Source organism: Platalea leucorodia (genome assembly GCF_965183815.1).
Source record: "Platalea leucorodia genome assembly, chromosome: 3".
NCBI classification, from domain to species: domain Eukaryota; kingdom Metazoa; phylum Chordata; class Aves; order Pelecaniformes; family Threskiornithidae; genus Platalea; species Platalea leucorodia.
The window spans coordinates 54,652,576-54,675,499 of NC_138825.1; the positions used below are offsets into that span (position 1 = coordinate 54,652,576).

General features: G+C 45.5%; 1 protein-coding gene across 2 annotated transcripts in view; it reads left to right on the forward strand.

The window, feature by feature from the left end:
* Positions 1–15,319: 15,319 nt before the first annotated feature.
* GRM1 (glutamate metabotropic receptor 1) overlaps positions 15,320–22,924 on the forward strand; it is a gene marked incomplete at both ends in the record, with an annotated part of 188,481 nt that continues 180,876 nt past the window's right edge. The window contains one exon of one of the 2 annotated variants that reach the window (XM_082305575.1): positions 15,320–16,082. In XM_082305575.1, coding sequence (XP_082161701.1) covers positions 15,320–16,082 — 763 coding nt within the window. The remainder of the gene's footprint in view (positions 16,083–22,924) is intronic. The other variant, XM_082305576.1, reaches the window with a different exon arrangement.

Here is a 22,924-nt window from a genome sequence, read left to right on the forward strand (position 1 = left end):
TCCTGAGAAAAAGCAAACCCTCTATTGAAACTGGAATTAAGTAAATAAAATGTTTATTATAAAATCAGTAAAAACATTTGGAAATTTAGGCTCAAAATATAGGCGTTTATAATATAATACATGGCACAGTGGTTTAGAGGAGAGCTGAAGGACATGACAGAGATATTTCGGACATTATCTATTAGAGATGCCTTTCTTGGTGGTGAAAAATCTTTATTTTCACACTCTGGCAAGAGAAGACTTGAATTCATAGCTGACTCTCTAATATAAAAATTAAGCCAATCAAAACTTCATCATGCAAAATTCTTATCTGTGGTCTGCACTATAGATAAAAAGGCAATTCGAAGTGAAATTGAAACAAAAATGTGCAGTCTTCTGGGACAATTTTCTTTTGGCCACTTTCCTCATAAAGAAGTGAGAAGCAGTCTTTGTATTTTCTGTCAAAGAAAATATGAACTTCATCGGGGATAGTATTTCCTTGATTTATAAAATTAGAAGTACAGAAAGATCTGCAGTACTCAAGCCACAAACCAATGTATTTATTTAACACAGATGAAAATCTGCCTCCAAAGATGTTTTCTTCAAGTTTAACAAGGTTTGATGTTAAAATTAGTTCATAAAAATTGATGTAGCTTCATGGCAGAAGATTAATAATCATTCTCTTTAGAGGAGTGCTATATTTAATTATTCTGCCCAGAATTCACCTTCGAGCCCACCTGGATTATTACACTGACTCAGAAGAAGCGCCTGGTTTTACATGGGGGTAGGATGTGCGCTCCGCCTCGCCCAGCATCTGTTCTGATTCTGAGCTGAGGGAGCAGGCAGCGCTGAATCGCGGGCTGCACAGAACAGCCGAGGAGATATCGCAAAGGTGTCAGCGAACTACCCGGTGCTTCAGGGTAGTTACACCATACCTGGATGTTGTTAGTGCCAAACAGCATTTCTGATAGAAGGCGTAGGGACATTTCTATCTGCAGTGTATGAAGTAGTTAGATAAAGAAGCCTATGCGGCACTACACCACGAGGGAATTACAGCGCGGCAGTTCTCGGCTGGGCAGCAGAACTGGCTGCTGTGTGCTGCTAATGCAATGGGATCTGGTCCCTGATAACATTTCTCTGAAAGGCACAGTAATTCTGGAACAGGAGAGTCCGAGTGTGGCAGCACAAGGCTGAAGCTGCTGTTCACGGAGAAATGTTAAGAGACGAGAAGCCTCTAGACCCCCAGCTGTCTTGGGCACTGTGGATCCCTGGAGCACATCTGTAGTGGAGAGGAGCCTGAAGCATCCCTGAGCTGACCTTTTACTTTGGCCTGGGGCGTTAACTCACTAAGGCAGCAACCTTAATTAATGAGAAAGTATAGTTTCTCTGGATATAAATGTCATTGTACTTCTGATAATACATACACCTACACTTCTATTATTCAAACTATGTTTTTGCATGTCTTTGGCCTAAAACTTAGAAATGCAATGAGCAATGAGCAATGAGAAGTTGGTTTGGGGCCCCAAATGCGTGTTTTCTTTTGTTTTTCTACATGGTACCACAGGGAGCCCAACCGAGTGGGGACTGATGGAACGGCCCAAGTAAATGAGTAGCTCTAGTTCATGGTTTATAACCAACACAAGTGGTGCAAGCAATTTAAGTACTTTATTTTGATACTTCTATACATAGTCACCTTTTCCAATTACAGACATTTGTAATTGAATTTTAATATTTTTCTTTAATTTCCAATATCTATGAATATTCTCTTTTCATTAGTCTCTACTTTGCCTTTCCGCGTCCAACCAAACCCAGCTGCGTGCATTGTGTTCTAGCTGTAAAACAATAACAAAAAATAATTCCATGACTACTGTGCTTTCACCAGGGTAGATGCATGATCTGTTATGTAGCACTACAGTTACAAAGTTTGTACACAAATTTCAATAATAAGCCATGCGACAACCCGTCTCCTTCCCGCTTTCAGTGCTCTGAGGGCTTTTCTTTTTGACTTGTTTTGTTCTAAGGCATTTTCCTACATGGTGTCCCATCTGTGTACCACAGGACTGTTCATGCTTCTTAGCTGGGGTTGGTAGCATCCACCTTCTCTGGCTGGGGAAATGAGTCAGCAGAAATGACTGTGCATCACTGAACACAGTCTCAGGGAAAAAAACACCTTGTCACACAATCAAACAATGAAATATTACATCTCACAACCCTGCTTTGGCAAAAATAAACCTTTTTAATTGAGGAGGCAGTTGGGAGGTGCAAAGACGTGGGAGAACAGGCTTTTATTTGAAGAATGATTGTGAGACGAAGTAACGGGGTCAGAGCAAAATAAATATTTTCCTTTTTTTCCAACAAATTATTACTTTTCATTAACTTGTTTGTTTCTCTAAGCAGTGGGAACAGAATACAAAAACATTGCAAAAAATATTCTCCTAGGATGCTTATGGACCTGCAGATGTTCCTAATAGATGAAGTCCTGGGTCTGCAGCACAGATGGAAAGTGATAAATGATTAAGATGTTATAGGATATAAATAACAATACTATGATGTTGTGTGTAGAGATATCAGCAAAACAAGGAATGTTTATCTTCTGGCTTGATAAGCATCTTGTTTATGGCTTATCACAAATTGCAAGAGTTCTGGCTCCTGCCCAAAGCATAAGTTGGTGTGTTTCTGTCGGGGCCCCGGGGGCACCAGCAGCCCTGACTGTCCCTGCCTGGCCACCCGCTCGGGGCTCTGCCCGCAGCTGCCCCGCTCCCAGCTGGGGCGGTGGAACGGGCCGTGGCTGCCAGGCCCTGCCCTGACAGACCCGACGGACCCCCGTGGGGAGCCCTGCGACGTCTGCTCCCCAAGGGGTGCAGCAAGCGTGCTTCTACCACAGGCCAAGGATGGTTTTTCCGTTTTTCTGCAGCTGGAAACAGCATTTGTCAGGAAGTCTTCCAGAAAAGGTTAACCCAGTGAGAAATACCCACGATATCCAGTTTTAGTCCAAATGCTTAGAAATGTGGCAGTGCTGTGCACAGCTGCTGGTGGAGTCCTATAAGGAGAGAAGCGTTGGGCGAGCTTCCTGCTCTTGCTGCTGCCCCAGGGCCGGTCCAGCTCCGGGCACAGCTCAGCGCGTTGCTAGTGTGCGTGGTGTCAGAAGACCTGACGACAGGCATCGCTGGTAACATGAGAAAGGCAAGGTTATTTTCAGAGAACCAGCTGCTTACTTGTAAGTTATCCACCAAAAGTGATATAACCCGGGATGCTGAGTTTTGTTTTGCTTTGCTACCCTCGTAACTCCAGAAGAATTATCTGCAGCAGCTGGTGTTGTTTCAAAATTTTGCTCCTTGTTCTTAAGCTAGTTAAACACAATCGTTTGAGAAGGGAAAAAAGGGGTAGCGTCCGCACCAAGCAAACCCTCACAGACTTCTTGTCCCAGCTTCTTGCAACTTGAGAGCTTTCCTGGGAGGGTCCTGCCCAGGTAGCTGCATTTCCCAATGCTGCCTGATTGGGCCCAGCTGAAATTGTTCAGGCTTGGTTTTGGTTTGCCCGATGAGAGTTTGGTGTGGTTTGACTTTTTGGTGCCACCTTTCCCAGGCAATGCGCGCCTTCCACATCTGCTTCTGCACAAGCAAGGTGGTTCCCTGAGGAGCCAAGCTGATTCTTCCCCGTTCATGCCTTGCATTTCTGAGAGATTCTGGTGAAGTTAATGTTGTTTGGAGCAAGATAACTTCAATCTGAGTGATCATTAAGATATGTGTAATGTAAAGTAACATAAAAGACAATCTGCTCTAAAGCGGTCTTTAGTGTTTATTCTTCAAATGCAGGCACTTCCCTATCTCATAGCCCTAAAGTATTATATGCTAAACAAATGGCTTTCTCCTGAATATCCAACTTCCGATATACAATTACCATAATTATTGTTGGTATTATACACTTCTGTCCACAGAATAAGAACTGCATCTAATCAAAATTATCCTGTAAACTACATAAAGTTGTGATACTCTTTAACAGCATCAAATGCAGATTGCCTTCAAAGAAAAGGTTTCTGAATACATTATCTACACTATAAAATCAAAAATAGCATCAAACTGAGTAACAGCTTCTTCTCACTCACATTTCGTGTCTCCAACCAAGGCAGTTAAAATGGGCAAAAAGATAAGACAGTTTAATCTCAGCATCCTAAAAAGTACAATTTACAACCGTGAAATGTTAAGAGACTCTTTTCTAACAGCCCTTAGAGCTCTTCCACACTCTCATATATAGCCTGCAACCTCAAGGAGCCAATGTTAATTCTGGCCTTGCAGCACCAGGTCTTCCTTGCAGCAACAAATAGGCCAGGATGTCTCTCTCTTTAGCTGTGGGGGTCTTGAACTAGAAAGTACACGCACGGGTGGAAAGCATAGCTGTGATGCATGGAAAACACGTGTGGTGCTCCCTTCATAGAACAGTAGTTCCTCTGAATGTTTACTGGGCAGATCTTTTTTTTTATTTATTTATTCATGAGGCTTTTACTGCATTAGAAATGAATAAACAAAATTAAAAATGAACTAGACAACTAAAGCTGAAGGCGGTCTTCTCACCACATATCCCTGAATTCCTCTCCTTACCCTCCTCCTCAATTTCTAACAAGAAAACTGAGGGCACAAACTTAAAATCTGTGTTAAATGAGAGTGGAGTTAAGCATATGTCCAAATACTCTTTGGGATTTAGTTCTATATGTGTGTCATCAGTCTATTTACATGTAGCCACAAAATGAAGGCAAACAGGGAAGACTTTTCATGCAGAGTTAGGCAGAACATTCAAATTTCAGGATGATTTAGAAAACAGGTTGAAAATGTTTTGAGTGGCGCATACTACATCGTCTGGTAGAGGAGAGTAAGAAGAAAGAACGATGTATAGATTTGCTTCCTCTGTTGACAGTGGTTGAAATGTAGAGAAAAATAAAAGCCAGCTAGGACATAAGATGTTCAGTTAGGCTGAGAGATCTAATACTGGATTTGAAAAAGCCAGTTCCCTGATATTTGAACACAAGGCAAAGAAGACAAACTAAGCGCAGGTACCATTTAGAAATCAGAAACACAACAGGAATTAAGATATTTATATGCAGCACTAGCAAGTGTCTGTTGAATTTAAATAAAGACATGGAAATCAATAGCTGCCTATTACTGTAGTGACAGTTAGCAGCTGTCAAATCAATTGAGCTGGTTTGGGGTAATTTATTGAGGACTTATGGTTTGCAGCTAAAGAAAAAGTGCAATGATGAGAAAAGAGAGTCTTTTTAGAAGCTGTTGCCAAGAAAAAGGAAAACAAAAACAAGCATATGCTATAAAAACAAGAACATGCTATAGTTATCAAGAAAATGTCCTCTAGAATAAAAATAAAAGGCTATGCCATGAAATGAGTATGTGCTTACACAACAGGCTTGTACAGATAATTTGAAAACCACGAGGACACTTTGTTTTAAACTCATGGTCATGAATATGCAGATATTCTCTAAACAATAAAACTAAGTGCTACTTAGAAATTTTCTCTTAAGTGGGTTATCTTAATTTAGTGAAGAAAGCGTTGATTACCTATGATGTGCTTTATTTACAGTATGACGTCACAGCAGCTCAGTCATGTATTCTTCCTGTCCCTTCATCCATTCATTGCTAATCGAGTTTCAAGAATCACCTTGTGAGTTGCAATTAATAATCTATGCCCGCGATTTACACACATGAGGGGATTAGTGGTTCCATGAGGACCCCACTTTCCCACCCAACCCTAGTAATGAATCAGGCACGTATAATCAGGCTGCCTAATGATCGCTCCATCCTCCACCTCTGAAAATCACCTCTCTCGAGCACCCGGTTGTCCCTCCCCAGGGCAGAGACACCCTGTTCTGCAGCTGGCCCAGAGCTGTGCTGACTGGGCACCGGTTGCTGCTGCTGGTTATTTCACCTGCCTCTCTCCCAGTGTGGGTATTTATGTAGGTCTACTTCTTCTAGTCAACTACTGACCTTCAAAAACTTGAACAAATGTATTTATTTTTGAGACTTTTTCAAATTTCAGTAATTTTTTCCCCAGTTGCTGACTGAATAGTTTTTGGTATTTTGTCAGGGGGGCTGTGGAGGCAGTAGACATGGTAAACACACTGGCTTTATTTCCTTAGACAACCAAGATAAAAATATTCTTTAATTAAGACTATGCGAGGTTCTTCTCTTTGGGTGATGTTCACTGCTTCTGGCCTTCCTTTTTGATCATTTTCAGTTCAGCACCATGGCTACAGATAGTAAGATTTTTTTAAAGAAACCAATGGGTTTAGGCACATCCTTTTTCTTAATATCCAATTCAAAGCATATGAGAGGGTCTGGTATTTCAGAACATTGTTACTCCAATGTTTATAGAAAATCAGGATCTGTTAGTGTCTTATAACTATGTTTTGCTCAACAAGAGCCAAAAAATTTATAACAGCATATAAGGAAGATATGCAGGAGAACAAATATCCAAGTATGATGTTTGAAGCTCTGTGACCTAATGCATGAACCAAACATGAGCCATTAATCACAAGTGGACTGGAGATATAAATGAAGCATTGCCTAGTTAGAGAATCGGTGGCAAAAGGCAAATAGCTGATGGAAATACAAGATAGAGAGCATTTGAATATACTTACTGAGGACCAGCATTCACAGTCAATGAATTCAAGCTGCTGGATCAGCTGGACCTCAGCCATTTCATCACCCATGGTGGTATTATGCTTGATGTTTGTTCTCCTGCCTTAATAAAGGCAATTTTTGTGATAAATCCAGTGTTAAGTCAAGTAGAGTTGCATAGCTGGACGAGAGTAAGAAAGTCTGATCCTGGAGGAGCTGGGATTTGAAACACCCTAAGGACCAGCCAGTTCCAGCCAGTGGCTGGGGAGCCAGGCGCCCCAGGTGAGGATCAAGGTCTTGGCATCCCTGAAATGGCAGTGGGCCAGTGAGACAGTGCAGCCATTTCACCAAAAGGAAATCACAGAGAAAAGGCGATTAATGTGTTACCAAAACCACAGCAGCATACTGTCAGGGAAGTGAGGGGAAAGAGAGTCATAACAATGATTCTAATAGATCTTGAAGTAATGAAATGCTTCCAGAAATGCTTTGCCTGGAGAGAAAGTCAAAATGATAAAGGCTGTGTGCAAACTCTGTTATCAAGGCAATTCCTCATGAGGACTATAAATAAAAGAAGTACTTAAAAGAAATGTATGTACTCTGATATTGTTCTTGATTTTATTACAGAAAAGAAGATATTGGAACATGTGTAAACACTTAGTGAGAACTATTTTTTTAAATGCTCTGAACTAGCCTCTCATTTTGTAGGTGTGGTGGTTTTGTGTATCAAGTTTTTGAACAAATTCATCAAGCCAATTGCAAATAGTTAGAGGAGCGAAGTTTGTACGCTATATCCTCACGCCACTTCTGAGTATCGGATTCTTACTCTGCATGTCTTGCTTTAAGTAATAGCTGTGTATTAAAAATAAATGAAGTATTACCTAGTATTTTATGTCGTGTTTCCTTGACTGAACCATTGGGTTCAGACCAAGGCATGAGAAGTGTGTGAACTGCACAGATATAAATATGTAGGCAGTATTATAAAAATAAATATATGCTCCCTTTTCCTTTTTCAGTGTGGAGTATTTTTCTACGGCTGTTTACAGGATGCAAAGCATTGCCGATACCTCTTTATCTCTCATTCAGCATAATATGAATCCAGACCAGGTTTCCTTCAGTTTATGCACTCGTTCACTCACTTTGCTCAGTCCATAGTGTTTATACACTGTATAATCCAGGCAAGACCAGTACAATCTGAAAGAGGGCAAAGCCATGGCACCTCAGTCCCTTTGAATTCACTCATGCCCATCTCTGCAGCTCACTGTATTTCAAACCACAGATCCACTTTGAGATGTATCTTTTCTTCTAAACCCCTTTAAAACATGCATCTTCTGTTATTTTATTAACTATGCAGTGATGTGCTACTCTGTCACATTACCTACATTTAGAAAAACAATCAAAATAACAATTGTGAAACTAGAACAATAGTCCTTAAGTTCCCCTAGCTGACACCTCTGTGTTCATTTACACCCATGTACAGTGAAAGCAAAGTGAATAAAAGCCAACCAGTCTGGTGGCAGTGATTTTAAGGCATCCTTTCCATCCATCCTGAGCAAATGTACATGCATAAAAAAGGTGCAGGGTAGAAAATGAGATCACTTCAGTTAAAGGTCACCACAAAATCCTACTAATCTTTAAGGTATTCCATTCTCCCATTCTTCATTTGCAATTGCAGACTTCAAAAATAGGTATTTATGGAAGCTGATAAAGTATCTTGTATACAGTGTTACATAAACAGCAATAGACTGCAAATGGGAAAAGTAACGTTCTGGGGTATTCAGCATAAGTAACACTTTTGATCCATTAATTTGGGCTTTTTTTTGAGCACTGGAAAGGTTCTTTAAAATGTGTCAGGTATTTGTTACATGTGGTTTGATTGCTAAACTGATCTTCGTAAAACCTCCACTGATTCTTTAGTCACGTGTAAAATATTCTCATTTTGGAAAGACTGCTAGCCTTTTCTGTCTCTGACATTTGTGATTTTTAATATGACTTTTTTTTTTCTTCTTTTTGTTTTACAAAACATCTAGAAGGGGAATATGTGGAGAAATGAAGGATACAAATAACAGCCAGTAAATACAGAGCTGTTTTCTTCCATGCTAACTGTAGTCATTGGGGAAATTTCAGAAATGACTAGGTACTTGCAGGTTTTCCTCTGCGCGGTGCAGAGATGTGTTGTTCATAGTACAGTCTGAGAGTAAACTTTCAGTCTTCCTGAGGTACTTGTTCCTTTTGTAACTGAAATTTGCAGCGTAAGGGCTTACTGACCCACAGCTCCAGCCTGAAAGCCAAGATGGCAGGAGGGAGCAGGAACACCTTTCCCTCAGCTACACGGCAAGGGCTTCCTTCCTGTACGTAGCTGTTGCCAATTTTCTGTGGTACCAGACTGGATTCCTGCAGATGACTTTACACAGAGCTATCCTTGAAAATCACTAGAAAATTCTGGCTAGTGGATGCTTTAGCTGCCATATTTCCCACAAACTGAGTACCAAATCTTTCTCCATGGGGTACAGTGACTTCCAGTTAAGTTCCTTGTCCTGTTTGTTAGTTACAATCTAATTAAGTAGACCTATCTTGTTAATCTGTATTAAATCCCATCTATCCAAGATACCACCTCTCTCTTCACACTTCCGTAAGTCCCTGTCTGGTGAGTTCAGCCGGAGTGATTCAGACCGACATTTCCGAATTAAATTAGAAGTCTGTGGATTTTAAATGGAGAGTCTGAAGCGCAGAAATTGCAGACCTTTGACTTTGAAATGCACTTTTCTCTTTGGCCTGATGTAGCGTAAGCTTGTTGGTATGCAAGTCCCAGCACAGATTTATCTGTTTACTCAGGTTGTTTTTTAGGGGATGATTTCAGAGAAATCAGGGGATTTCGGGGCAAAAGAGTTTTATCAAGTTAATTGAGCTGGATAGAATCAGTGTGTGTAAGAGCCTGTTGTAAATATTGTGTAGCATTTTGGCCTAGAGGGCACCCTAAGTACATTTTTGCAGTTAAGAAATAAATAAATACAGGAATGCTTTGAAACGTTATCCAGGACCGAATAGTCATGTTGTTTAGCAAAGGAGACATTCAGCTGACTCCTCGTTCACTCTTTGGGAGCGTCTCCGTAGCCATCAGAGCACCAAAATTCACCCTTGGATTTCACAAGAGCGAGTGCCCGGGAAATCTCAATGCGTTGAGACATGTGCCCTTTCTGTAATGGCGGGAAACCTTGTGCTTTTGGCTATTGCATGCCACTGCTTGGACGGCACATGTTTGTGGCAAAGAAACCATTTGTGAGATGAGTTTCCTTTGAGGAGAGGCCAGGCCCTTTCTCTTCTGGAGCACGCTCTTCCAGTCTCTCTCCTTAACAGTCGGCACGAAGCACCTTTGCTGAGTTTTTTAATACGGTGTTATAAAAGCAATCAGTTACGTATTTTAAACTGTCGAAAGAATTAATCTTAGCTTATTAACAGCTCTGCTAGCCAGAGATGGAAACTGCTGAACGTCTGAATAAATCTAGTCTCGTCATCACTTCATGGAGTCTATAATCCTTAGAGAGTGTCAAAAATTTACAAGACATCCCCGAATGCTGAATTTTGCATTGATTTGTATCTCATACTTATTTGAAAGGCATTTGAAATCATAACCAGGCAGACGGTTCCCTCCTGAGTAAATCACTGAGGAGGCATTTTGGATATTTTAAAAGGATGTGAAATCTCCTAAGCCTGTAAAAAATGCTGAAGATACTGTGACTTGAAGCAGGGGACAAGAGGGTGTTTGATGACTAGCAATGGAAGCTTTGAAATTTCTGGGGATCCTTGGAGTCAAAGGATGTGTATGCCTGTCAAAAAAAGAGCAGAATAGCCCCGTGTAAAGTTTGTGTAGAAGCTAGTGCTACTTCCTAAGTATCACAGAAGTGAGGCCTAAATTTCATGGGTTAATCCTATTTCATTTTAATGGATCTACTAGTACAAGGAACAGCTGAGCAATCAGACCTTTACGAAGCGCCATATATACTGACATCGATCCATTAATGTCCATTTCCTAGCAGCTGCAGCAAGTGTAAGTAATCAAAACTGTTAAAAATGCTGTTGCTTTCTTTCTTAACAGATAGGATGACTTAAGAGCTTAAATATAAGAAGGAGGGTGAAAACGATGTTGTAGCTGGCACGTGTTTTAAATGAAAACCTATGAGAAATGCTTACTTTGCTAAGAGAAAAGGAGAAAATATATTGAATATATTAGGAAGATCAAAATCCCTGTGTCGACTGAACGAGCCTGCTAGATGATGAGATGACTCTAAATCCTTGTTCACGAGCAAACAATTCAGTATCTACTACAGAGGGATACCTATGCGTGTTTTGCATGCATACTGTTTATATGTAGTAGGTGGCTTTTGTGAATCATGAAAGGAAAGCATCTGAGTGAGCGGAATCGAAAGGACTATAGATGATTTATCAGATAGCTGGTATATATTTTAACTGGCTTCAGACAGGAACACATGAGCTTTCTACTTGTTTCCAAGGCAGAATATAATTGTATAATTTTAGCAGCATTGATCCTTGCAGAATAGCTTTAAATCTCCCTGGTAATTTAGCAGGAGAGCCTGCACAACTAGACAGTCAATCTGACTTTTCTCTCTTGGTGGGAAGTAGAGGAGGGAGGAGCTGTGTTTGGGAAACCAAAAGCGGGGTCTCAGCAAACCAGGTTTCCAAGCTTCAGTCTTTGCTACTCCAAACCACCCCCCTTTCAAACCGTTTTCTACAATACACTTTCTCATTACAGCTGACCAGAAGTTTTCTAGTAGAAAATTTTCTGTTAAAAGAGGTCATTTCAATGAAATAGAAACATTTAATAGTAGTATGCCTGTTGTTGTAGGGGAAAAAAAAAAATCTTTTGAAGACATATTGGAACAGAACTTCCATTTTAAGCTGATGATTGATTTCATCTGAAGCAAAAATAATGATACACTGTGCTATACTGTATAAAATGTTTAAAAGGAAAACAGAACAAAACACTTTTGTTGCCATCAAAATAGAGTATTTCAATCAACCTCCAAGTGATTTTTAAATTGTGTTTCATGGCAGGCTGAAAATTCTTCACTTTTCCTCCATTTCAGGAAGGAAAAATATTCAACATCAGGTAATTTCCCATGGAAAGCAAACATTGCTTACAAGGCAGCTCCAGCCCCTGCTCTGTTCTTGCCTCTGCCCCTCTGCTTGTCTGATATCTGAGCTCATATCTCTGCAAAAAATGCAGTCCCGTGCAGTGCCCCGAGGATGGTTACCAGATGATAAAGGTACCATGTGTTAAGAAATTTGGGAAGGCAGTAGGACTGGGGGCATGGGCTGTTTCTGAGGGCAGAAGCGTTAGATCTGTGGGCCGGGGCAGGATCAGGGTATGCAGGAGACAAGGGCAGAAGGCAGTGGGATGGCTCTGGCCTCTTTGGGGGGACAAGGACAGCAGGGTCACGTGTCGCTACTTCCCTGAGGGGGAAACCTTTGTTCCTCCTGTCACCAATGGGGAAGATCGAAGCCCCTGCAGTCCCAGTGCCCTCTTTCCCTAGACCTTCCAAAAGCCTCCTGACATCCCAGGGGTCTTCTCATGAGTCCCAGTCCTCTGCCAGCTCTCACCTGCTCCCACCTCCTACTGCAGGGATTGGAGAGGCAGCAGTTGAGGCTGTGGCTGGGCATCAGGGCCTGATGGACCTGCTTTCCAGTCTCAGCAAAACTCAGACCATCACAGGAGGGAGAGCAGCTCGCTCTGTGTGACAGCCATGCATGAGCCTCAGCAGAAAGACCTGCCGTCTTTGTGAGTGCCAGGTTGGAGGGGATGAAGGCTACAGGGTGTTAAATATTGGGAGGAACCAATGGGAGCATTTGCAAATGCTTCCCCTGCCAGAGCCAACGGAGCAAACCTTTCTCTTAAGCAACCATTGGAATCATTTGCTGGCATGTTGCAGGTTCGTTGTGTCAAGGACAGAGACTAAAGTTTAATTATTGAAGTGTGGACAAAGGGGAATGTGTTTCCCCTTTATGTGCACATTTGGATGCCCCTCCAGGCCTGGTCCTGGCAGAGCTGCCCTGGGCTGGGTCTGTGGGGCTCTGGGGGAGCTTCGTGCCCAGAGGCAGAGGACAGGCAGCCCCTCTGCCCCTGGCTCCCTCTTTGGGAAACATGACCTGCAGGGAACGTGGGCACTGGCAAACCCCCTCGGCTGGGTCTCCTGTAATGAACGTGCCTCATGGATAAACACATGGATAAACAGCAAATAACTAGCCGTGTCACAGTAAGAAAAGCGCAAATCTTGACAGAGGGAGAAGACATCCCTGGGGCAACATTCACTGCAAACCCTTCTCTGAATGAGCAATAGTTAAATGTTTGTCCTTGCCTCTTTCTTTCAAAAGTAGGGCAAATATCTATAGAGTTCCCAGCGGGGAGGTAATCTAACTTTAACTTTCATACAGTCAAGTAAAACACCCGAGACCTGTGTTAGGGATGCAAGCAGGTCGTCTGAATTATGATTATTCAATCTGGTATTATTTTAATCTGACATGCCTCTCACGTGCTTCATTTAGATTCATCTTGACCTGAAAACTGTAATCTCAATGCCTTTATCCTTACAGGTGATTTATCTTGTTGCAGTACCTTTTTTTAAAAAAAAAAAAAAAATATTTATTTTAAAAGCGAAACCCTGCCCGTGAGGCAGACCGGCACATTTCACTGTCTCGGGTCTCCCGAGCATGGTCTGAGCCCCCTTCGAGCAGCAGTCTCTTGCTTTTGCTCTCGCTCTTGCTAATTATGGCAAGAAGATAAGGAATGAAGAGCCGCGGGAGGTGAGAGCAAACACCTTCCCTGCAGCCGCAGCGTGCTCCGGGTGATGCTTCCTTGCTCGCTTACAAGACAATAGCCGAAGAAATTAAGGAGGGGGAGAAAATGACTGATCCTTCCGTGTGAAATAATGGATGAGCCCGGGATGACCTGTTTTTTTCCTTGCGGTGGAGCGGTGCTGAAGACAGAGGGCACCAGCGCCCAGCCCACAGCCGTCGCCCCGCCGCCAGCGCGCCAGCTCGGGGCGGCCGGAGAGCCGCCAATGCCTGCTCCGAGCAGGCTGGGAGCCGCTGCCTCGCCCGGCCAGGTACGTCTCGGGGGTCACCCCCAAACAGACCGCGGGGCTCAGCCCTGGGGCTGCCCGTGGGGCGGGCGGCGCAGCCAAAAGGCGCTCCGGAGAGGGGCTCCGGGGCCGCCGGGGAGCCTGCTCCCGGCGGCTGTGCCCGCCTGCATGTGCGGACGCGCAGCCGGGACGGCGGCTCTGCTCCGAGCGTCGCCTCTCCCGTGGCCGCCCCCAGCCCTCCGCGCCGCCGGGCGGGCAGCCCCGCGGCGGCCCCGGCCCCGGCCCCCTGCCCGCCGCCGGGGAGGGACGGGGGAGCGGCGGCCGGTCCGGGGCGGCCGGCCTCCCTGCCCCGGGCCGCCCGTGGGCGAGCGTGCCTGCGGGCCTGCGGGCGTGCGGGCAGACCGCGGCAGCAGCGCCGGGCGGAGGGCAGAAGTTTGGGGGAAGCGCCCCGCGGTGCTGGCGGGCGGCCGAGCCGGCGGTGGCGGGGCCGGAGCAGCGGGACACGGGGGCACCGGGACAGCCCCGGGACGGCGGGACAGACGGACAGACAGCGGGGCAGGGGCCGGCGGGGCCGGGCAGCGGGCGGGCGCTGTCCCGGGTGCTGACGGCGCCGCCGCGCAACAGGGAGCCGGCCCGGCCCGGCCGCGCTCCCGCCTCCCCGGGAGGCGGCGGCGGCGGCGGCGGCGGTGGCGGTGGCAGCCGCGCTGCCCGCCCCCTTTCCACCAGGGCGCTTCACGGCTCCAAGCCCAGCCGCCGGGCTGGCCGCCTCTCCCCGCCCGAAGGCTGCATGCGAGCAGGCGGGCCGGCAAGGCACATCGGGGCTTTGCCCGCCGTTGCCTTAGTAACTAACATGTATTTTTCCCCCGCTTGCGTATGTGTGTCCCTGGCTGGATTACAGTTTTGCCCCCCACACGGGGAAAAGTTAATCTGCACGGTAAAGCGGTTCCTTTCTTCCTCCCTTGGCTGACCTTTAAATGACATTTCCCGTCGCTGGCGGGGCAGACCGCTCGCTCTCTCTTTGCACCCCTTTCTGTACTGGGAAGGGCAATTCCCGAGCTGGGAAAGATGCCTCCAGGTAGCCAGAACGCGAGAAGAGAAGCACTCGCCACCCCGCTTTCAGGGCCGGGCCGCTGGGGCCAGGCTAGGAGGCTGCTCCGAGGAGCTGCCTGCCTCCTGAAACTTTCAAAACTTGCCGGGGGCGGAGGGGAGGGTGCGTGCCGGCTGGAGCTGCGGGGAACGGCCGCCTCGGTTTGAAAAGCGGGCACGAAGAGGATCATGCAAACGTAGCGCATGTGAGTATGCACGAGCGTACGTCAAGGCAAATAAATACACATTTATAAATCCCTCGTGAAACTTCCTTTCGAAGCAAATTGACCCGGGCGTTTGCGAAAGCAGCCGTCTCCGACTGTGCAGGGTCGCTTTATCGAGCTCTGGTTTGCCACCGATTTCCCGATGAGCGTGTTTTATCCCCTATTTCTATGCCACCAGGTGAAAAGGCGCTAGGATGACGGCTGCCTTGGCACCTTCGAGAGCGATGCTGTAAGACTTCGCTGTGATGGTATTTGGAGCAACCCGGGCGCTGGCGGGGGGAAGCGGCTGCCATTTCCTACATGTCCTTAAGCCATGTGCAGGCAAGAGGAGCCCGTGAAATTGGTAACCTGGGTCTGGATGACATCGTGCAACAAAATGATTGGCGTGCTGCTGGTCTTTTTCCCCGCTCTGCTCCTGGAGATGGACGTGCTGCCCAGGAGCGGCGGGCGCAAGGTGCTTCTCTCCGCAGCCTCCTCGCAGCGGTCGGTGGCTCGGATGGACGGGGATGTCATCATCGGGGCCCTCTTCTCCGTCCATCACCAGCCGCCGGCCGAGAAAGTGCCCGAGAGGAAGTGCGGGGAAATCCGGGAGCAGTACGGCATCCAGAGAGTCGAAGCCATGTTTCACACTTTGGATAAAATCAACGCCGACCCGGTCCTGCTGCCGAACATCACCCTGGGCAGCGAGATCCGAGACTCCTGCTGGCACTCCTCGGTGGCCCTGGAGCAGAGCATCGAGTTCATACGGGACTCCCTCATCTCCATCAGGGACGACAGGGACGGAGGCACCCGCTGCCTTTCCGACGCGCAGCCCCAGCCCCAGACCCGAGTGAAAAAGCCCATCGCGGGGGTCATCGGCCCCGGCTCCAGCTCGGTTGCTATCCAAGTCCAAAATCTGCTCCAGCTCTTCGACATCCCCCAGATCGCTTACTCCGCCACCAGCATCGACCTGAGCGACAAAACGCTGTACAAATACTTCCTCAGGGTGGTCCCCTCCGACACGCTGCAAGCCAGGGCCATGCTCGACATCGTCAAGCGCTACAACTGGACCTACGTCTCCGCCGTCCACACGGAAGGTAGGTACGGGGCAGCCCGCAGCCGCCCCCGGCCGCCCCCGGGCCCCGCAAGGACGCGCGGGTGCTGGCTGACCCGCCCCGGGACGCCGGGGGGGCCGGCTTCTCCCCGAGTCAGCACCGGCCGCTGCCACCGGGGAGACCGCCAGGTGAAGGGGGAAGGGGCAGGGTGAAGGGTGCTGGGGGGGATGCGGTGTCCCCCGGCGCGGAGGAGCCCCCCGGCCCCGGGCGCCGCGGCGGCGGGGGACGGGCGGGGGCTCAGCAGCGCAGGGAAGCCCGCCCGAGCTCCGGCGCCGGCCGGCGGCCCCGTCCCCCCCCGTCCTCATCCGCGCACGGAGCGGTGCGTGGCTTCTGCACAAACAGCGAGCAGAGCCGGAGCGGGCAGCGGCTCCGGCCGCGGCGCGGCGGGGCGGGGGGGTTCCCCGTGGGGCTGGCGAGCGGGTCTCGCTCGCACGGCGGCTCGGTCGCTACCGTCTCGGGCAGTATTTCTGCCGGAGCAAAAGGGAGGCACGGCTCGGCAGGGACTCCGGGATTAGCTGCTGGCTTTGCCGCCTGTGAACTCGTTTCCTGGGACTGCGAACACCGAGGAACGAAACCTGAAAACCCCTCTGCGGTCCGGGGAGCCCCTGCAAAGCCGTGTCCCGTGGGAAGGAAAGGGCAGGGGGTGGTTTGCCAGCAGGTCCGGGCACGTCTTCATGCAGCTTGAGCAACAGTAGAAAATACTGCTCTGCACAATCTGTTCGTAGTCAACAGGTTTACTGATTTTAAATATCAAAAGAAAAATATCAAAAGTAAGGGTATTTTAAAAAGAGACGTTGGTTTATAGCCAGGCTAGGTGATCCAACATAAATTACAGAAGTAATTGCGTTCAATAGAAAGCAAACTCTTCTGATAGATTATTGTGACATTCCTGTAGTTCGGTTACGGTCCTCAAAAGGGGATTTTTTAAGTCGGAAATTGCAAACCTTGCTGTAGTTTTGCAGCTATTCTGTTTATCTGACTGTATCTCTCATATGGATTTGATTTATGATTCCCTCTGGTTACTGAGCTGACTCCACACCTTTTATTCTCACAGAGATGACTAAGTAAAAAGAGTTAAGAAGATACATTACGATGAATAAATAAAATAATTTCCAGGAGGAGTTGCATATGCAACATTCAAAGGTGAATTGGATTAAACTGGACACCTAAACCATGGGAGCGCTGCAATTTGGGGGCGGGGGGGCGGGGAGTACGAGTGGGAAGCAAGGACCTGGCATTTGCAGTTCATTTTCTGCCCTGTTCAGATGAGAAAACGAACTGCTAGCAAGAGCTGGACATGAGCTATTAAGATTCTCTATTGCTGACAGATAAGATCAGATCTTGTGGCAGGCCAAGGTGAAACACAAACATGAAAGGGGTAAACTCTTTGTTGGTGTAAATGGCCATCTCTCCCTTCAGTGCACTTCGGGGGGCTGTGCTAACTCGCAGAGCCTGGGGAGCTGCCTCCGGGGAGCTGCTCCCTTGCTCTCTCTGTAGGTGTAACTCTCTTAACGTTAGTGGGACTGAGCTCTTTTGGAAAAGACAACAGATTATGAGTGTTATTTGTTCATTCCATTTATTTAAAAGATCAGTATAAGTAGTAATTTCACTCATTGCTTGTGAGAAATTTTAATGAAATATCTGTTTTTATGAATGTTACTAACTGATGAAAAATGCTTGTTGCAAGATATTTTTATAGACTTTAACGGGATACTTTTGAAAATGGTGGATCAGTTCTACCTCCACAAGGCAACAGTCTCCTCTTAGGAAACGTCACAAGGATTTTGCAGATTATGCAGCTCGAGATACATATTTGCTTTTTTAAATTATTATTAATCTGTATCTGCCATACCTGTATTGTTAGATTCAAGTTACAAATTCCACTGGAAATACGTAACAAGCTTCTGTGTTCCCTTCCAGAAAGACAAGTTACTAACTCCATCCCAATTGCTGTTGGGTGGATTCCAAAGACTTTTTTTTTTTATTATTTAAAGTGAAATTAGTACTCATGAAAATTGGTGTAAAGTGTTACATTTCTGTTGTGTCGAATCCCATGCGTTCACTGTAAGAGATCTGCTTGCTGGTGTGTTAAAGGTAGGATCACTCTTCGCAGACAACACAAAGCCGCTCTGAATAATAGTCTGTGTGAACAGGAGCTGCTCCATCCGTGCTATGTTTGGAAATATGAGGATAAAGTGTAGTAAGAAACATTCCTCCTCCACACTTACTCATAGGCCTCTACGCTGTCTTCATGGTGGGCTGCAAAATGTTCTGGGAGGAATTCTAGGGTATCATGGGTTGGAGAATCGTTTCAGCAGGGACTGTGAGAAATGGGCATGTTTCTAGGAAATGCGGAGGTTGACACTGGGAAGAAGTTAATTGTTTCACCTTCTGAGTACTCCAGATCCAGTCTGGTCACCTCCTGAGAGCAGAAAAGCTGCTTACTTTCTACCCGACCCCCTCGTTCTCATGGGGATGGACAATCCTCAGCTCTTGTAGCCACCCAGCCACAAGGGGATGCAATGAGACCACTGAGCTGACTGGCTACCTGTGTCAGCTAGCCGTGCTCCTCAGTCTACCGGCCCAGGGTCACAGAAGGAGCCCAGAGGCGATGTGCCCTTCCTCGGGCAGTCCGAACCATCCAACTCCTCTGTTTACCCTTCCTCTACTCCTGTACTCTAGCTGGAGTGATTTGACTGCCCAACCGAACACCAGTCTGCACAATTATACCTTTAATGAAAATCAGGAATAAATACCACGCAATTCGGTACCCATGTTTCTTAACATGAAGCCTGCACATGCCATGAGAATGAAGATAATAAAGTCACGCAATCTGTAGCATGATGTCTGTAAGTAGTCGCTAATATCCTACTTTGCATTTGACGTGAAAGTCTATTCTTCATGTGTTAATAGGATAATTAGTGTTAACTAGTCGTGATGACACTTAACTATATACAATCTCTACACCCTAGTACATGAAGTTGCATGGAGGTATGCCATACTTGTTTTGGGGTGTGGGTTTTTTGCACAGTTGTTTATTAAGATGTATAAACACTGGACTTGGGTAGAAACTTCTCAGTGAATAAAATCTGTTTTCAAAGTCCTGCAGAGCACATAGCTCCTTTTAGAGTAAAATTGACACATAAGGATCCACATTCAAGAGCAAAGAAAGGCAAGTTACTATGTTTGGTTGTTTTATTATGTATCTCAGTTGAGTGTAGTTGCACATCATGAGAGTGCATTTTTTCCAGAGTGGGCAGCAGTCATTAAATGATGTGAGAAATCTGTGCATCTGCTGGTGGAAGGCTGTGTGACTGTATAGTAGCTGCAAGGCATTTTCAAGGCTATTATTTTTTTAAGGATTCTTCAAAGGTAATTCAGTGTTGGAGTTCTTGGCGTGTGTATATCTCGGCTCCTAGGCTTCGAAGTCATTCTTATCTGGAAATGCACATAAGGGGATGTCTCACTCCGAGCCAAGGCTTCCTATGGAAATCAAAGGCATCAAAAGCACATGTGTTAAGATGAGCACAATCCCAAGTGTGATAAGGGCACACTATGCTTGCTAAGGGTTACTTTCCAAGTGAGATATTCTGGTCTTTGGTGAGAAAACCTCAGAGTCTTATATTATTCTCAGCTTCCCAGGCAGCCACTGGTCATTTGGTAAAACTGTGAGGAATTAACAGGGGATGCTTTCTTCCTTCCCTGGAGAAGAGCCCCTGGGCTGCTGCCGGGATGAGGCAAGAAATGCTGAGCAGAGATGGCGGGCACCAGCTCTGCGCTGTTTTGATGCTGAAGGCACGGAAGTTAACAGGGCTGTCTCCAGAAAATGCAGAGCGGTTGTGAGATTGCTGTAGGTTACACCAACTTCCAAAACCCACAAGACGCCTGCACCCTGGCTACTCATCAGCATGGCGTCTCCACCAGCTCCCTCACCTCCAGCTCTTCCTCTTGTACATGAAGCAAGAGCGGTGTAAGAAGCCTTTGTATCACCTCATCTTCCAAATATGTCACTTCTGAATAAGCAAATAGAAATACTTAATGCCTGTGCCTGGCTTTTCATTTAAATTGTTGCATACGTGTTAGCCTTATAAAATATATGTCAGATTTTTGATTCTGTGAAAACAAAATCCGAATGTGCAGAATAGACCCGTTTGAGTGCCATTTGCGATTTATGGACGATTCTTACACTTCAGTGTACAAATACCCCTTTAGAAACAAAATTTCCATTCCAACAGATTAACGTGCAGACTTTGCAGAAACAACTTTGGAAATGGAATGATTAAGTTCATTGCACCAAATTTTGACTGTTTATAGATTAATTTTACTGAGAACACTGAGAGGTTTCTGGTCTTGATCACTTTTGTCAGATTTGTATTGCTAGGCTGTTCCTTTTGCTTGAGTATAAGGCTTGAAATGAACTATGATGAAGCAGACGGCACAACTGTAAAGACTTTCAGATCAAAGTAGATGGTGGGGAGATTATCTTCACAATGATTTTTGATAACCTGACTGCCGCACACTCTCTGTTGTAGTAACGTACAGGACACTTATAGGCATGGTTGTATGTGTTGAAAGAGGATGGAAGGGAGTGACTCTTGTACAAATTTCACAGTAAATAAGTTCTTTCAGTAGAACTCACTAAAGGAGCTTTAGAGGTGCTAGTAAATAATACTTCTGTTTAAAGATAAGTGGGGCAATATCCATCAAATAGCTCAAAGGAATAATTTCCATACAGTTGTGTTTAATTTCTCACAAGGTGTTCCTACAGCTGTTTCTAACAATGTTATATTATTAATTCCATGGTGTCATTCAATGATTGATACTTTCTGATAAAATTACGACCAGGCAATAGAGAAAAGCAACTCCAATTCAAATGTTTGAAATTTCAGAGTTTACAAATATTTCTATAGGTACCAACAGTTACAAAAATGCACTTAAAGGTTAACCTCATGAAGTGCTGTGAATTGTGCCTGAGATGTGTGTTCACAAATGCATATTCCAATCTATTTTTTTTCCTCCATTTAACTAACTTCACTAGCCATCTTCAGAGGCTTTGTGATAAGGAAAAAAGGACAGACATATGTCCCAAGGAGGACAGAAATGAATTTGAAAACAAGTAGGGTCTAGAATATTCCCTGCATTGGATGCATTAATTGTATTTATTAGAAGGTGCTGGGAGAATCGTTTACATTGACTGAAGCTGACAAAATTATTGTGGGTGACAAACACCGTAGAGATCGAGCGAAATTCCTTCTTGAAAATATATTGCTTTGCTGTGCTCCTAAATTCACAAATAATCTAGGTTTTCAACTACATGACTGGCAGCTGCATGAGTTAAATCAACTCAGAAGACTCATCTAACTTCTGTGCCTGCCTTCTCAGCAATATTGCTAGAGTTCATATTTATCAGTCAACACCATGGGTTCGTTTGTGCTTTACTTCTATTTTTCCTGCATTATGCCCTTGCTTTCAGATTTGTATGCCCCACATTTGTATGTCCTTGTAAACTCCTCCAGGATTTTTTTCCCATTGAAGACTGTTTTAGAAAAGGTAAATGATCTTGGCTTTCTCAAAAAGCTCTGTGAAAATGCCTCTAAAATATTCCTTTGAACATATGGTTCATAGGTGCTTGTGCTTAGGTTTCTCAGACAGAAACCCAAAAGCTACGTGAAGTGAAACCGTATAACTAGAAGTACTGTCACCCATTGAGAAAGATTCTTCAGGGGTCTAATGCATCAGTGAGCTGGTAACTCTAGTGGGAGACCAGAAGCATTGCACCTGCCACACACAACCCAGAAAAATACTGATCAAAGTCATTACTAACTGGTGCTCACTGAGCCATGTGAAACAAAGCAGGGATTTCAGTACATTTTCTGGGTGGCAGGTGTTTGCAGCATAAGCCACCGTCACAGATGGCAGTCATTAACACCTGTGCTGGCAGTCTGGACGGGAGGGCCAGAAAATGACTGGACATGAACTACAATAGCGTTTCACCTAAAGAAACCATCCCTTCATCTACAGGTATCCAAGGGAGGCTAAGGTGTATCACCAGAGATGGGTGGAGAGAGGTGTGTAAGCAGCTTGGTTTTGCTGGCTCATTTTTCAGACTGGATCTTTTCCCAAACGCTAATATTGTTATTATTATTACTGTTAATGTACGGCTTAAAGAACAATTTCTAGACCTGGTTTGCCTATCAACGCAGCACAAAGTTGGCTATTGAGAGAGGTGGCAGGAGTCTTGTGACCTTTGAAGCCATTGTAGCCATTGCTGACTGCTGGACTGCGGCCCCCGTTTGTGTCTAGTCCAAAGGAGTGCCCACAGGCAGCTGTTCGTGGACCCTAGAGCAACGCAAAGTCACTGAAGCCCACTGAGTTTACGGCAATCTTAGTTCTTTACCAGTGAAGAAGCACTTGGATGAGGGCCATTTTTTAAAACCCTGTCCCAATTAGAATGCCTCACACGGTAGACAAATGGTGTGTAAGAAGTACGCCCAAGAATGGAGTATATATAAAGGCTCTTCACAGTAATTGTTTTATGGGCAAAATAAACTGTCTGTGGCTGAAGAAAGGAAATCAAATTTAAAAACATATTAAAACTGCTGTACTGGTCCTTCAACAGTGGGATGAATATTAAAAGAAGCAAGAGCAGGGCATGTACAGAGCGTACCTTCACAACTCCAGTACGTAGCAGCTTCCCAAATACTAGGGCTGCCGGCCGCAATGGACCTTTCCTTTATGAATTTGTCTAATCCCTTTTTGTATCTGTTTATACTTCAGTCTCCATAGTATCATAACAGCGAATTCTGTAACTTAATTGTATGTTG